The 15,147-nt window shown below is 41.1% G+C and overlaps 3 protein-coding genes across 4 annotated transcripts in view; 2 read left to right on the plus strand and 1 right to left on the minus strand.

Annotated features, from left to right (window-relative positions):
• Positions 1-4,705, plus strand: part of fermt3b (FERM domain containing kindlin 3b) — a 38,408-nt gene extending 33,703 nt beyond the window's left edge. The window contains exons 10-15 of the mRNA XM_053323265.1: positions 660-784; positions 1,828-1,934; positions 2,099-2,317; positions 2,597-2,721; positions 3,041-3,182; positions 3,598-4,705. Of these exons, the coding sequence (XP_053179240.1) occupies positions 660-784; positions 1,828-1,934; positions 2,099-2,317; positions 2,597-2,721; positions 3,041-3,182; positions 3,598-3,777 (898 nt within the window). The 3' untranslated portion in view covers positions 3,778-4,705. The remainder of the gene's footprint in view (positions 1-659; positions 785-1,827; positions 1,935-2,098; positions 2,318-2,596; positions 2,722-3,040; positions 3,183-3,597) is intronic.
• A 13-nt stretch (positions 4,706-4,718) lies between these two features.
• Positions 4,719-8,589, minus strand: trpt1 (tRNA phosphotransferase 1). The gene is made up of 7 exons (XM_053323273.1): positions 8,421-8,589; positions 8,168-8,249; positions 6,757-6,926; positions 5,394-5,571; positions 5,254-5,310; positions 5,045-5,155; positions 4,719-4,946 (listed from the first exon to the last, which is right to left on the minus strand). Exons 1-7 carry the CDS (start codon positions 8,487-8,489, stop codon positions 4,924-4,926), a joined length of 690 nt encoding a protein of 229 aa, XP_053179248.1. The 5' UTR covers positions 8,490-8,589; the 3' UTR covers positions 4,719-4,923.
• Positions 8,590-8,993: 404 nt separating this feature from the next.
• On the plus strand, positions 8,994-13,935 carry zbtb3 (zinc finger and BTB domain containing 3). 2 transcript variants are annotated; one of them, XM_053323266.1, is made up of 3 exons: positions 8,994-9,067; positions 11,025-11,863; positions 12,557-13,935. In XM_053323266.1, the coding sequence occupies exons 2-3, from the start codon at positions 11,028-11,030 to the stop codon at positions 13,632-13,634; spliced, it is 1,914 nt and encodes a 637-aa protein (XP_053179241.1). In that variant the 5' UTR covers positions 8,994-9,067; positions 11,025-11,027; the 3' UTR covers positions 13,635-13,935. The 2 variants fall into 2 exon arrangements, with proteins under 2 accessions (XP_053179241.1, XP_053179243.1); XM_053323268.1 differs by having other exon boundaries at positions 11,025-11,857.
• Positions 13,936-15,147: the final 1,212 nt, after the last annotated feature.

Consider the following 15,147-nt stretch of genomic DNA (forward strand, 5'->3'; position numbering starts at 1 on the left):
ATGCAGGACGTGGCACAAATGTAAAGAAAAACGCACAGACGTATGTGGTTGGAGTAATCTGAACAGTTGGAATAGCTCATAGATGTGTATTAGTTCTTGAAACATTTTAATAAGCTTTAGGTCTTTAATCTGCACTAAAAACTAATCTGGTGCTTGTCTGATGTGATAACTGCATACAAGACCCTTTGACCTTCTGGCAGAAGTGAAGCAGGGAGCAATGAAATTTGAATCATGATTGGTCAGCTTGAGATGTATAATAGAGACAGGTGTGAACGGCGTGAATGTATCGCTGCTGTCTACTATTGAGACGCATGTTAGTGGCAGGTGTAAATGGAGTCGAAAGGTGCTAAATAAGAACAGGATAGAACTGGAAAACTTACAGACATTCACAGGTTATTGGATGGTCAGTATTGCACATAAAACTTACTGCAAACAGGTAAAGCAGTAAAACATAACGGAGGACGGGAGCAGGGTAAAAGCAGACTGTACAGTATAATGTATGTTTGTCTCCATTTACTCACAAGTACTTACATGTTAAAATCAAGAAAAGCAGCAATTTCTTGAAAAACCAAAACTTATAGCAGTAATTTTTACATATGAAATCTTGAAAAACTGGTCAAACTGTTGTTGAAAAAGAATGTTGTGACTGTGTGTCTTAGGCCGAAGAGGTTGACACTGAAAGGATACAAGCAGTACTGGTTCAAGTTCCAGGACACGTCCATCTCTTATTTCAAGAGCAAAGAGGAAAGCATTGGAGAACCCATCCAACAGATTAATCTCAAAGGTACCAAATATATTACTGTACTTTTAAGTTTATTTTATCTGCTATATCAACAACAATAAACTCAGCAATCACTAAGTATGTGTGTATTAGTGTATGAAGATCGTTAAGTGCTTGTCACAGTTATCCACGTTTTTAATCACATCTGTGTAACATCACTGCTTAGACACACACACACACACACACACACACACACACACACACACACACACACACACACACAACAATATACTGTAATGCCTATCAGGAAACCTTAACACACACAAGCACACACACATACGCACACACACACACAGAGCTCCATATAAAGTCAAAAGTCCATGAGAAATCTGTACTCAAGTGTGTTTTCCTCTCCAGTGTGTGAGAAGTTATAGAAGTATAGAAGTAATAATCCCAGAGCAGTACTATGAACCACTTCAAGGCCCTTGTTAAAACAGGATTCTGGATTTGAAGAGGAAATGAAGCATACATTAAAAAAAAAAAAAAAAAAGAATATTAACAATAATACAGAAGACTACTTAAATGCCGAAAATGATCTGTCAGGTAATTCAAGTTTGATTCACATCATTGATCATATCAAAGGCCCATCCAGGAACAGGCACTGTGAACTAACTTTGGCTATAAATGCTGTTATATGTGGCATTAGTTCATGCTATATACCTGTTCCTATACAAATGTAATCTTTCTCTACCGTTCTTCATTTGCACATGTAACCCATGAATATTATGACAAGAGTCATATTTTAAACCAAAATATTGGACAAATTCATATTTTGACACAATAATGCTGAGGGGACCATAAATGTCTGTACCACAATTCATGGCAAACAACCTAATAGATGTTGAGACATTTCATTTAAATTCAAAAATGTGAACTTCATACTGGCACTAAAAGAAAAGTCAGCGGATCACCAAAGACTGAAAATTTCACAGCAGTCAATTGATAGTTGTTGAGATATTTCAGTCTGGAATGTGGTGGACCACCAGTGTGACTCAAAATTCAAGTTTCAGTGTGAGATGTTGCTTTGTTATTTGTCCTGCACACAGGATGTGAAGTGGCTCCAGACATTAACGTGGGGGCACAGAAGTTCCTTATCAGGCTCCTGATACCAGCACCTGAGGGCATGAATGAGGTCTATCTGCGCTGTGAGAATGTGAGGCCAAACACACACACTGATTTCTCTTCCTCTGTCTCTTTGTGTGTTGTGACATCCCCTGTCAATCTACTCCCTCTCTTTCAACACCTCAATCTTTGTCTGATGATCTCACCTGTCTCTCTCTCTCTCTCTCTCTCTGCTCCGTGTCTTTGTCTCTACAGGAGCAGCAGTATGCTCAGTGGATGGCAGCGTGTCGGCTGGCCTCCAAAGGGAAAAGCCTAGCAGACAGCAGCTTCCAGAGCGAAATCCAGAGCATCCGCTCCTTCCTAGCTATGCAAAAGACCACTGGTTCCCATGGCAACGCACCTGCTGCAGATGAAAGCATCAACACCCACAGTCTGGTATCGCCACGCTACCATAAGAAATACAAACCCAAACAGGTACAGGAGCTGCAGGAGAAGTGACACACACTGACACACACACATATTAAAAAAATAAAAATGGATGTGATATTGCTTATTTTCATCAGATGAGTTTTGACTGACTTCAGGAAGCTGCTACCATTAAATAACACCCATTACTAATTTACTGATCCTATATGACATTCAGAACTGTGCCTGAAATGAAAAGTATTTTTAACCTTTTTTTTGAATCTCAGTACAGTCATCTGGTTGATTGGGGATTACCTCTGACCTTTTTCTTTATGCCTGCCCCTCCAGCTGACCCCCCGTATCCTGGACGCGTACCAGAACGTGGCGCAGCTCCCCCTGACAGACGCAGTGATGCGCTTCCTGCAGATCTGGCAGGCTCTGCCTGACTTTGGCCTCTCATACATCGTAGTCAGGTCATTTAAAGCTTTCTAGTATTTTGCCACAGCACAAGTAAGAAAACTGGATAGTTTAACTGGATTAGTGTAGTAGTAATGCAGCTCTTAATTGATGTAAATATAGAATTTTGTTACAGTTTTAAGTCTTTTTAGGACAGACTGACATGCAGAGGTGGTATATAAAGAAAATGCCACTACAGAAAATGGTTTGCCTTTCACATTCTGGAAGATATTTAAACGTTTTAATCCTTAAGCTCTGAAAGGTTAAAGTTTTACTTTTGTCATGGCAAGGTCTCAAAAGAGAGAAAACTGAAGCAAGTTTTTTTCTGCCCAACAGGTTCAAGGGCAGTAGGAAAGATGAAGTTCTGGGCATCGCCCCCAACCGTCTCATCCGCATTGACCTGGGGGTGGGTGATGTGGTGAAGACCTGGCGCTACAACAACATGAAGCAGTGGAACGTCAACTGGGACATACGACAGGTCAGACTCACATTGTCATCATCAACTTTATATCAGGAAGAGTTTGCAGGGTTTTTTAGTTTCCAGAAAGAACAGGCTTGTATGGTAGTAGTGTTCATTTGTGATAACAGTCAGAGGCATGGTCAGAACAGGTGATAAAGTGTGAACCCCAACTACACTAGCAACAACACAACTGACATTGGAGACCAACCTCATTAACCCAACTCATAAAATGAGCAGTTATGCTTATGTTTAAGTTCAAAATATATCATATTATACAGTACAAGTAAAGTATACAGTGCAGAGCTAAGATTTTAAAGGAACCCCTAATATCATTATTATATTTTGTTACTACCTGCAGCATCAGTGCTACAACATATTTTCACCCCCGAAATTAACCTTTAAAGTTTTTGTGTGTGTTTTCCAACCCCTACAGATGGCCATTGAGTTTGAAGGAAACATCAACATTGCCTTTAGCTGTGTGACAGCTGACTGCAAAATTGTTCATGAGTTCATCGGAGGATACATTTTCATGTCGACACGCAGCCGTGAGAAGAGCGAAACACTCAATGAGGAGCTCTTCCACAAGCTGACCGGTGGCCACGAAGCTCTCTAGAAATAAAATACACACCCAACACAAAAGATGTGGACACTTCACAGCCCACATCAGATCTCATCTTGTGTGCCTCCACTGTGGGAAACCATGTGGAGTAGGATTTTACATTAATATCAGATAATGACATGAAAGAGCCAAAACAGGATATATATATATATGTATAATGTATGCACAGACTCCAGTGGTCCTCCTGCTGACTTCCCCTTTCCTTAATGATGGGCTACTGCAGGGTGACTAGACGTTGGATCAGTCAGCAGCCTCTTTGCCTTTTTCACCTCATTAACAAGTATAATCAATGTCGCTCAGGATGCAAAGCTGCAGTATTATTGTCACTTGTAAAACATTTAAGCACATTGTAGCAGCTATGTCATTATTTTAGCCACATTATTATGTTCTATAGTCAAGTACAGTGTAGAGTAGGACAATGCATGTCACTATGAAAATTTTACAACATAAACTTGATTAAACCTTGATTAAAAATAAATAAAGCAATTCACATGTCATTCTCAGTTGTGTTCACACTCCCTACTGTCATGACATCTGCTGCCAATTTCTGTTTCTTACACAGGAAGCTTCTAACCAATCATCTACACTCACATGCTGTGTCTGTGTCTTTAAGTGTTGTATATCGATATCTCATAAGACACTGTGCCACAAATACAATTTGATATGTCTTTAAGTGTAACAGTTTTAAAGGCCTGGCTGGTTGTTGCATTATACAGTGTCTGTTTGTGTCAAAAGTTATATATTTTACTGCTTGGTGAAATAACCCTTGGAGTAAATAGACGTCTCTGTTCCTTTGAATGAAAAGTGACATTTCCAGTGTAGGCCAGTTGAACTGCAAGAAACCTGCTGGAAAATAGGTTGTAAACTGTTCTTCATTACTCTGCTAAACTGTTAAAATTTAAATTAAATAAAAAAGAAAGAAGCAAACCATCCGACTATCCTTATAATTTCAATAATGACAAGGATGAAAGATTTACCAATTAAGCCCCATTTAGGATGAATTCTCTTACTGCTGACCACAAGCCCTTCTGCCAAACAACCGTTACCATGGGAACTAGGATGAGCATCAATCAACAGCGGGATGCTAACACGGTCAAGTGAGTCCCTCTGTGACCAATGACAGATCAGTATCCTCTACTTCTACTGCAGTGGCAAGATGCTCCCTAAAACATGGGACAAAGTGACTTTAGTAAACAAGCAAATCAATCCACCTCTCAAAAGAAAGATAAACTCAATTCATCCACGTGATTGTCTTTCTTACTTGTTGGTTTCAGTTTTAGGGCTTGACTGAAGTATTTGGGGAGAAGTTTTCCCTCTGTGTCGCCTGCAGTCAGCAACACGCCGTTCTCTGACCAGAAGAACTCAATACCATCTGTGCAGTCAGATACACACACAGTAAAACATGTCAATTTGTTGTCACTGTACTGGATTGAGCATATTGGGTTAGCAGTCATTAGCATCTTGTGTTACCAGCAAGAGCTTTTGGGACATCAATAAATACGGCTAGATCACAGTCTCCCCTCATGCCTGGTGGAGAGAAGAATAACACTGTTGGACAAATTTATCTATGTATAGCTGAGAATCTTCTTTCTGTCGCACACATATCTTACCGCTGATGATGCCATCCTCTCCTGGCAGGCCTGGCGCCAGATGGATGTGTGTTCTTTTCATGCGGCTCAGGCCCTGCTGCTGTATGGAGCTCCAGTTGCGGATGTAGGAGCCGTGGACGGCCTCAGTAGGACAGTCTGGAGCACCAGCCAGGACTGGTTTCAGCTCCAAATCCATTACCTATTAAAATATTACAGTATAACATAGTACTTAGGGTAAGTTTATTTGTAAAGCACATTTCAACATCAAGGTAATTAAAAGTGCTTTTACAGGACAGAATATAAAATAACACATGGCAAAATAAAGAGAGATTTAAAACAATTAAATAAACAAATACAGTTAAATTGGAAATTGAATTAAGTTAAAAACCCAGTAAAAACACATACAAAGTTACAGTGGACCCAATATTAAAATACAGAGAGACTGAACCTGGTAAAAACATTAAAATCTGCCTGGGGTTGTTGATTAATTAGTTGTGAAGATCTTTTGGTGAAATTAGAACACGATCAGAGAAAAATAAATAAATTAATTAATGGCAGGATTACATTTTGAGGACAACAACAGTCTGTATACATCTCATGTTCAGGTCATGTGCAGTTTTGCTTCATATGCCTTTGACAAGAATTTACAGAACAGGATTAGGGCCATTGTGGGAAAAAAAGTAAGTAAGTAAATAAGAACTTACAAGAAAGAAAAAAAGACATCATGAGGGCATATTTTAGCACCAGGGTTGGTGCTATTCCCCATAGTCTTAGTGTTCCTTCAACTAACATTATTTGCACTGATTTTACGGCATTAGAAATGTTTCTTTTTATAACTGCTGAAGATTAGGTGACATTTTGAAGGTGTAAATTGTTTTATTACATTCTTGTTTTGAGATGTGATGGGATCCCCAGAGTTAATTTCCATCATGCAGGGTGTGAATGTGTAGAGTATAAGTCATTGCTAGAAGACATTCTGTTATTCCCTCACTCTCTCTCTGACATACACAAATACAGTGATGGGGTTTATGACAACCGCCTTTTTTTCTCTGCATACTGAACTCCTCGTTGCTGTTTGGTTTATATATATATATATATATATATATATATATATATATATATATATATATATATATATATATATATATATATGGCTGCATAGATATAAAAGGAGAAAAACTAAGATGTGAACTCTCCTTTACCCAGACCACAAGTCCACAGGAAAAAGGAAACACTTCCATTTAGGTCCATTCTGTTTTAAACTGAGATATAAATTAAATACAGTATACACTGAGGGGCATAATGCATCCATTCATGTTGGTCTGCTAAGGAAGTAAAAGATCCTCCTCTCAGCGCCTCATCCTTTATTTACAACTCTGCATACCTGCACTGAATGGCCTTGATTGGCTCGAATCTGCAAGCGGCCGTCGTCCGGGTGGAAGCGAAGCTTAAAGCGCTGCTTGTTATTTGCAGCCACGACTCTCTCAACATCCTCCAGTGAGTACGAGCGGAACTGTGGGTGAGCCAGGAGGTCCTCCACAAAGAGGAAACCATCTGTGAGGATGAGAGTCATTGTGACTGTGGTGACATACTTTTCTGTTAAACCGTAAAAACAGATAGCGTATTACGAATGATGCGGAAAGCTCACCTCTACCATCTATGGAAATATTACTTTATGGTGAGATTATGAATGCCGTCACATGCTCATGTGCATTTTGTTGTAAAAACGTAAACTAACCACATTATCTGCATGGTTTTAGACAACTGGGCACATATGCAAGACCCAGAGACCCAGACAAATACCTTAAATATATTTTCTGGTGTAAAAGTAAAGCATTTTTGAAGCAGCAGTTGATTAAGCAAATGGGATTTAAATATTATATAGTAGTATATGTAAAGTATTTCCTCCTGTTACATGCATTTGAATCATGTCGAGATACAGACAAATGATCCAAAGCAGAGGTTGAAATGATCTATTACACAAACAATCTAACTTAGATCCATTTCCTGTCAAAGTTACGTCAGAACTTTCACTTGTATTTACCAGTGCTGGAAGAGGTGTTCAGAGTTTTAAGTTAAATAAAAGTACCAATACAGTAAAAATCCTCCATATAAGAACAGGACCTGCATGTAAAAACCTACTTAAGTAAAAGTACACAAGTTTTGCAGCTAAATGGACTTATTATATATGGCATCATTAGATTATTAATACTGAAGCATCAGTGTTAGAGCAGCATGTTCTGTTGTAGCTGCTGGAGGTGGAGTGCAGTTCAGGGGTTCCCAACCTAGGGGTCGGCCCTTCCAAAGGGTCACCAGATATGATAAGTCGGTTTGTTCTTGCCATTTCTTCCGATTTTTGGTGAAATATCAGATAATTTGAACCGTTATTGAAATTAAACCATGTGAGAAGTTTAGATGGAAAAATCAATTGGTTGAGCTGTTAACAACTCATAGACATCTGAAATGTGACCCTGACTACACACTGCTTTTTGTAAGATGTCAAAAGCCAACATTTTTGGAAACCACTGGTTTCATCTTTAACAATGTTTTGTATTTTAAAAGCTTGCTATATTATCCATTGTGTCAAATCGTCATCTGAAAAGTAACTAAAGCTGTCAAATAAATGTTGTGGAGAAGAAAGAAGAATATTTCCCTCTGAAATGTGGTGGAGTGGAAGTAGCATCAAATGGAAATACTCAGGTAAAGTACAAGTACCTCAAAGTTGTACTTAATTACTGTACTTGAATAACTGTATTAATTTACTTGCAAAGACCAGTCTGTGTTATGCAGCGCACCTGTACCCATGTGAAGACCCATCTTGTTGGCTCCATGGCGAAGAGCATAAGACATTGATTTAGACAGGCGGACATCTCTGTCCTGGTGGGAGAGAGGACATCACCCATAACAGACATACACAGTTAAAGTCAATTCTAATTATAGCTCTGATTTAAATATAGGAACTTGACTTAACCGTGCCAAACATTCATACTTCCTGCTTTGACCGCCACTAAACGAGGGGTCAGAAATGAGCCTGAGAGCTTAGCTCACCTCTCCACCTCGACTGCCTCCCTTCCCTCTCCCTCTACGGCAGACTCTTCCTCCTCTGTCTCTGTCCATTTAAACGCAGGGAGCCCTCAGTCCGATTATGGCTGTGTGCACCGCTTTTTTCATGTCGGACTGTAAACAAACGTGCATGTCCCACTCGGTGTGTCCTCGGCGTCCGTGTGCAGGTGGCGCTGTAGCGGCTCAGCTGGCTCCACAGAAGAAGAGCTAGAAGAAAACATCACTCAGGCAGCAACTGCAGGTGAGAAAACATTCATCATATATCTATTAGAAAACAACAGATGAGGTACTCACTATGAGAAGTAGTGATGTCTATCTTGACAGTAACGCACAAGTCACCCTGAAAAGCTGCGTTTACACCAAGGAGCTCGCTGTGCTGGGTTTTTTAACACAGAGGCTGAGCTAACTTGGCTAACTAATGTTAGCATAGTTGAGGCTGAATAGACAGCCACCTACTGCCAGTCTTTCTCCATGTAATAACTCGACTGCTGCTACATCGAGGTATTATGTTTTTCTCGTTTGTCTCTCATTCCCGTTGTTGTAGTAACGACCAGGTCACCATGGAAACGCCACGGTAGACACATAGAGAGATGACTGAAGGCTGACAGGTGTCAATCATCAGTGTACAATCAGTGAGTATCCACCTTTGTTAAAGCGTGCTGGGAACAGGGTTATTATAGCTTTGAAAATGTTATTAGTTTTTATTTTTATTTAGTTTTACAGCTTTTTTTTTCTTATTTCAGTTCAGTTTTAGTTAGTTTTAACAAGTGAAGAAATAGTTATAGTTTAGTTTTAGTCTCAGTTTTAGTTTTTTAGGTATTAAGAGGAAAGCCTTGATTTGTAGAAGCTGAAAAAGTTGAAAGAATGCATGACACCAAATATGGTTTACCAAGTCATTGTTTATCAAAGGTACCATATTGTGCAAAGCCATAATGTGCTTACAGTGTAAGTGATGGAGTAATGGACAGATGTAATAAATGTGGCACATATTGACTTAATATGACTAATAATAATGACTAATATGACTTTTGCACAAAATGACTGTGCGGACACACTGTGGATTTTGGACTGCATCACTTACATGGAAAGCACATTTAAAGGGGATATTTTAATAGCCAGTATGAAGAGGGGGAATTGTTCTGGCTTGCTGTGTTACTTTCAGACGTCATTGAAGACGTCCAAAACACATTTTATCTTCTTATCGAGAGATGACTTTGCTTGTTGCAGGTCTCTCTTTGTACAGATGAGGTGAATTAATGTTTGAATATGTTATGTTATGTATCTATGGTGACCTTACATCAAGTTCAAATCAAATTAGCTGAACATAGGTTAAAGAAAATTATTCATATTAATTAAGGTATCAAAAAAAAACTGTTCCTCTGTGACATCTCTTTCCTTTGTCTCACCTGTAGCTGCACCACATGTGTATTACATTATTGGCTGGCAGTGACGGACTGGTAATCTGGCAGACCGGGCAAATACCAGAGGGCTGCTGGGCCACTTGGAATTGATTATTAAATTGTTCTAAGAAAAGAAAATAAACAGGAAAAAATAAATAATTTTGTCTTTGATTATTTTATTTAGAACAGTTATTTACACCACTTGTGTAAAATGTTTTGGCCGGCCCTTTTTGATACACAAATGCCTTTCCCATGATCCCCTTCTACGCTTTCATTGCAGTGAGTTGAATAGCGGTTCACTGAACACGGAAAATTTAGCCTAGGGTGGGGCAGAAAAAATAGACATACTCTATTTTCGAAACAGGCCGTGCTGTCAGGAACTTCAGCAGCAGGTGTTGCTTGTAGCAGCAGTGCTGAGAGGACTGAACTTGTGGCAGAGGTAGGGTGACCTGTCATCCTGAAATATTCAGGACAGTCCTGAATTTTGACCAGTTGTCCTAAATCCTGCCCTGTTTGTCCCAAAAATGAACTGTTAGCCTGTAATAAAAGATAATGAATAGTTAAAAGGAGTTACTTCATAATTCAAATGACTTCATTACTTAAAAGTATTAATGATGTCTACTGCACTGATTAGGCTATGATAAATAATGGATTGATGTCATGAGATGAGAGAGAGTTCAGCCACCACTGTGGGAGGAATTTGTGATTTTTAAAAAAGTGTGTGTATGTATGTATATACACATAGCTGCTGGAAAGGCAATTGATGACTGTAACACACATGTCACCTGTGCGTAACGGTTCAACAGTCTCATCATCATCCTAAGAATCTGTGGCTGTACAGTGCTGTTTTCATGTAGCCTGTTATAAATGCATGCATCAAAAATGCCAGGGCTGTTTTTTGATCCCAGTCCGTCACTGTTGGCTGGTATCCATCTCAGTCGTTCAACTATAGCCAAAATATGCTCAAAAAACAGCTCCAATGGGAACGATTACAGCCTCTGTCAGTATTGTTTTAAGAAAGACTTTAAACTTGCCTAAATACATTTGTGCAAGTAATCATTATAGAAAGAAATCGCAAAAGAACTAAAAACATAAAGGTGTGTTATGTAACTGACTGCAGAGCAGCAGCATTTTCTCTTTATTTCTTTGTCTGTGCTTTAGTTTCACTTGTAGCCTCTCTGTTGCTCAGGTGATGGAGTTCCCCCAACATTCTCAGCAGCTGCTGTCAGCTCTGCGTTCCCAGCGCCAACGGGGCTTCCTCTGTGACTGCACCGTCCTGGTGGGCTCATCCCGTTTCCTGGCTCACCGGGCTGTTTTGGCCTCCTGTTCTCCTTTCTTCCACATGTTCTACTCAGATTCTCCGGGCAGCAATGGTGCAAACAGCAGCAGCAGCAGCTCTGTCACACTTGACAGTGACATTGTCACGGCCGCTGCATTTGGCTTACTCTTGGACTTTGTGTATGAAGGCGTGCTGCAGCTGGAGGAGTCTCCACCAGTGGAAGACATATTGGCGGCGGCAAGCTTCCTGCACATGAACGAAGTGGTGAGAGTGTGCAAGAGGCGACTTCAGAGACGAGGGCCTGTGGCTGAGGCAGACAGCACTCGCTCTGAAGAGAGCACTAGTGCGAAGAAAGCAGTGGAGATAGTGAGGGGAGGTGGGGTTGATGGTGGAGCTGGGCCAGTGATGGCAACAGATCACTTGAGTCCTGTTGCCATGGCAGCGCCGCTCTCATCTGTGTCCATGATGACAGAGAGGAGTCTGTTGGAGTCTGTGAAGTCTGAACGCAGGAATGGTGGCAGTTCTTCAGAGACACGAGTTCAGACCCCTCTGAGCCCTGACCTCGCTGATACTACACAGCCCGGCATGGATGGCCCTCCTCTGCTCCCAGCTGGAGAGCTGATGCAGGGACACACCTCACGTCAGTCTGCCCCGGCCTCTGGAGGGCACACCAGGTTGGGGACTAGCAGTCAGGGTGAGGGGTCAGCACTCTGCAGCCCTTGCAGCACCACTGAGACATACAGGTACAGGTCTGCTATGAATTTATAGACTATTGATAGAAATTAAAAGACAAAAACAGCAGTTTACTCTAAACATTAAATTGGTGGACTGTAGTTGTAATATTTGTTGGCAGCCTGAAATCTTTAGTCCATGTCTTAATGACGATAGTAACAGAACGTAGATCATTTGCTTTGAGCTTAAAGCAGAATTAAAGCTACCCTTACCTTTGTTACATTTTTACAATTTTTTTTGTTTAGGTTAAAATGCTCTTTATAAGGTAATGGCACTTTAAAATGTTAGAGAGATCCACTAGGCATAGAAACTAATCATTATTCCAATCTCATAATATTCTGTGAAAACCAATCATATCATTAGGTCCGAATGATATGATTGGCTGAGCCACCTGCCTGTTTTCCCTTTCCGCATTACGTAATCACGCGCACCCCCACCCGGAAGAGAGTCTGTTGTGGATCCACGGCATTATAATACATCCATGATCCATGGAGATAACCGTAAACAGACAGTTTACAGGGGGTGGGGGGGATTACTTTGCAGTCTTATGTGATAAACAACAACTCAACATGTGATCTAAGCATATATGATGTGATGATCATTATGATATTCATTAATATGTTCCTATATGTACTGACAGACTTTTTCTTGATTTGACATTACTAAGACTAGTCATATCCTCCCTTTTGTCTCTCTTCTACTCGTCACAGCAGTAACCAGTTGCCCTCCTCCTCTTCCTCCCTGGTCCCAGTGAATCAGGCAGGTGGTCGGTCAGCAGTCACCCTTCTCCAGTCAGAATCCTGCTTTTCTCCCAGCTCCCTTCATGACACATCCCGTCTTCCCAGTAACGATAACACTGTTAGAAAACCCTCAGAGACTGAGCGCAGAGGTACATCAGGTGACGAACAACAGATGGTCATGTTAATCCACGCATCAGCGCCACCCTCACACTTACAAACCAACCTGACACAATCGTCACCGCTGCATTCACATCCCCAGATCCAAATCCAGAGTGCCGTGTCACTCCAAAGCCGAAGCCCAAACTTTGACTCTGCTTCCCAGACCCAAATGATGACAGGGCTCAGAAGGGAGATGGGAGTTTCACCCACACTTAGGGGGGGAAGATCACACCCTCATATGGGCAGAGTGAGGATGGAGGACTATGAAGGGGAGAATGTGAAAGTCAAAGTGGAGGCCATTGTTATCTCTGATGAAGAGCTAGAGGAGGAAAGAGATGAAGGCGGAGAGAGTGAACCAGTGATGGAAGTGGACAATGATTTTGACGATGACATGCAGGAAGAGGAGCTGAACAGCCCTCAGCATCTTTCCTCCCGCTCACAGGGCCTCTTACAAATGGCCTCCCATTCCAATGACTACTCCTTCCCACTCTCCCCTTCCTCCTCCTCCTCTGGTGCTGGCCCTTCTTCCCAGGACGCTTCCTCGTATGCTGCCTCTCTCATTCCTCCATCCACAGCCCAGCAGCATTCAGACGCACCTGCCTACTTTCAGGATTTCCAGGACGCCATGGGGAACTTTGTAGAAGATGTCCCGACGTGCGGCGTGTGCGGAAAGACTTTCTCATGCACATACACACTAAGACGCCATGCCATCGTGCACACGAGAGAGCGCCCCTACGAGTGCCGTTACTGCTACCGGAGCTACACACAGTCAGGCGACCTGTATCGACACATTCGCAAAGCTCATGACCACACCCTGCCAGCCAAACGCAGTAAGGCGGATGTGGAGCACATCCTCCCACCACAACCACCACCACCACCTCTCAGCTAACATACAAACAGACAAACTATTGAATTTCTATACTTAAACACACACAGCTAAACTTTGAGGCGATATCCCAATAGTTCAAATTCTCACTTTAAAGGACAGGTTCACAATTTTTCAAGTCTCTTAAAACAGTCAGGTGTCCAAATAAACATTGAAACTGGATTTGCTTGCTGTCCTCCTTTTTAACTGGCAAATATTAGTGATGGAGGATAAAATCCACAGTCCTCACTTTGCACAAAAGTGTATTTAATAGCTTATCTGAAACTAATATCAAGTTTTATCGTTTTAAGTTAGTCAAATGAGGTAGATATCTGCCACAGTTACAGTCTTTTTAGTAAAAAGAAACCGTCTGTATGTCTTGACAGTGTTTTCCTGCTCAGCTGCAGTGAAAGAATAGTGACAGAAATTTGGCATTAAAAATACTTTAAAGGGCCTAAATGTAAGAATTTCAACCATTTAGGTTTGAATTGTGGAGCGAGGCTTCACAAACTGTGTTTCAAGATTTCTGTGTTCAGGATTTAGTGGACGGGTCTGAAAATCACTGGCATAAACCCGCCCCTGCTGCTGTAGTGGTATAAATACATTCAGCGCACACTACTACTACTACTACTACAGTCTACAGTTAGCTGAGTTAGCCGCCGAGCTAGCAGCTGAGTTTGCAGCAGAAAGCTCTCAAACCTAGCGTCCATATTTCTGGTAGAGGTGGTGGCTTTGATTGACAGGTGACACTTGGTAGGGGGCGGGGTTTTAGCGAACTCGACGGGCACTCCCACAGCATTTGGCAGCAGAGAAAGTGGCTGCTTTTTACACAACTTTGAAGCCTAATTTCATATATTTGGCGATTTTTTAATCATTCAAATTTGGCAGGGAGGTTAACAACACACTTTTCTGTGGTATGTCAAACTCAGAACACATATTTATAATTACTTAACACAGACTTTAATTTACCATGCTAACCAGCTAGCCTCGACCTGTCAGACTACTACTGAGTCACTCGGTGAGCGAGGATACACGATAACAGCCTCCGTGGAAGTCCTTTACCGGTCGACACACCTTTATTGATTGGCTGGCTGCTGCAGCTGATCAGCCTGATCTGACAAATCACTGCAGTTTGACACTGAAGTGAAGACAGATTACAGAATAAACTCAAGGGTGTCACTCCAAAGTATTAGCCTGTATTTCCGTCTGACCAACAAAAGAACCTTAAACATCTTTCTTCACTTATTAGTATTTTTTTTCATAATCTATTTCCCCCATTAACATGATGAATAAAATTAACGTAGGGAAGAGTCTCAGCCCTCAGTCCAACATGAGAAGATGAAGAAAAATCATGAACCTGTCCTTTAACCCATAAACCCTTTTTCTAAGAAGCAGGAACCAAATGAACTCATCACTTGACCAGGGTATCTGCAAGTCTTCAAAGTATAAATTAGTTTCAGAAATATCAGACTATAATTTATGCCCTAAATTCAATGTAAACATTTTATCATGTTATTCATTGTTATTTTAAGTCTCT

Source organism: Scomber japonicus, chromosome 8 (assembly GCF_027409825.1).
Source record: "Scomber japonicus isolate fScoJap1 chromosome 8, fScoJap1.pri, whole genome shotgun sequence".
In the NCBI taxonomy this organism is placed as follows: Eukaryota; Metazoa; Chordata; class Actinopteri; order Scombriformes; family Scombridae; genus Scomber; species Scomber japonicus.

Coding starts and splice junctions, on each gene's coding strand:
- trpt1 (XM_053323273.1), bottom strand. CDS start 8,489: ATGGACAGAGACAGAGGAGGAAGAGTCTGCCGTAGAGGGAGAGGGAAG. Junction 8,250..8,420: donor GAGGCAGTCGAGGTGGAGAG/GTGAGCTAAGCT, acceptor CTCTCCCACCAG/GACAGAGATGTCCGCCTGTC. Junction 6,927..8,167: donor GGGTCTTCACATGGGTACAG/GTGCGCTGCATA, acceptor TCATCCTCACAG/ATGGTTTCCTCTTTGTGGAG.
- zbtb3 (XM_053323266.1), top strand. CDS start 11,028: ATGGAGTTCCCCCAACATTCTCAGCAGCTGCTGTCAGCTCTGCGTTCC. Junction 11,864..12,556: donor ACTGAGACATACAGGTACAG/GTCTGCTATGAA, acceptor TACTCGTCACAG/CAGTAACCAGTTGCCCTCCT.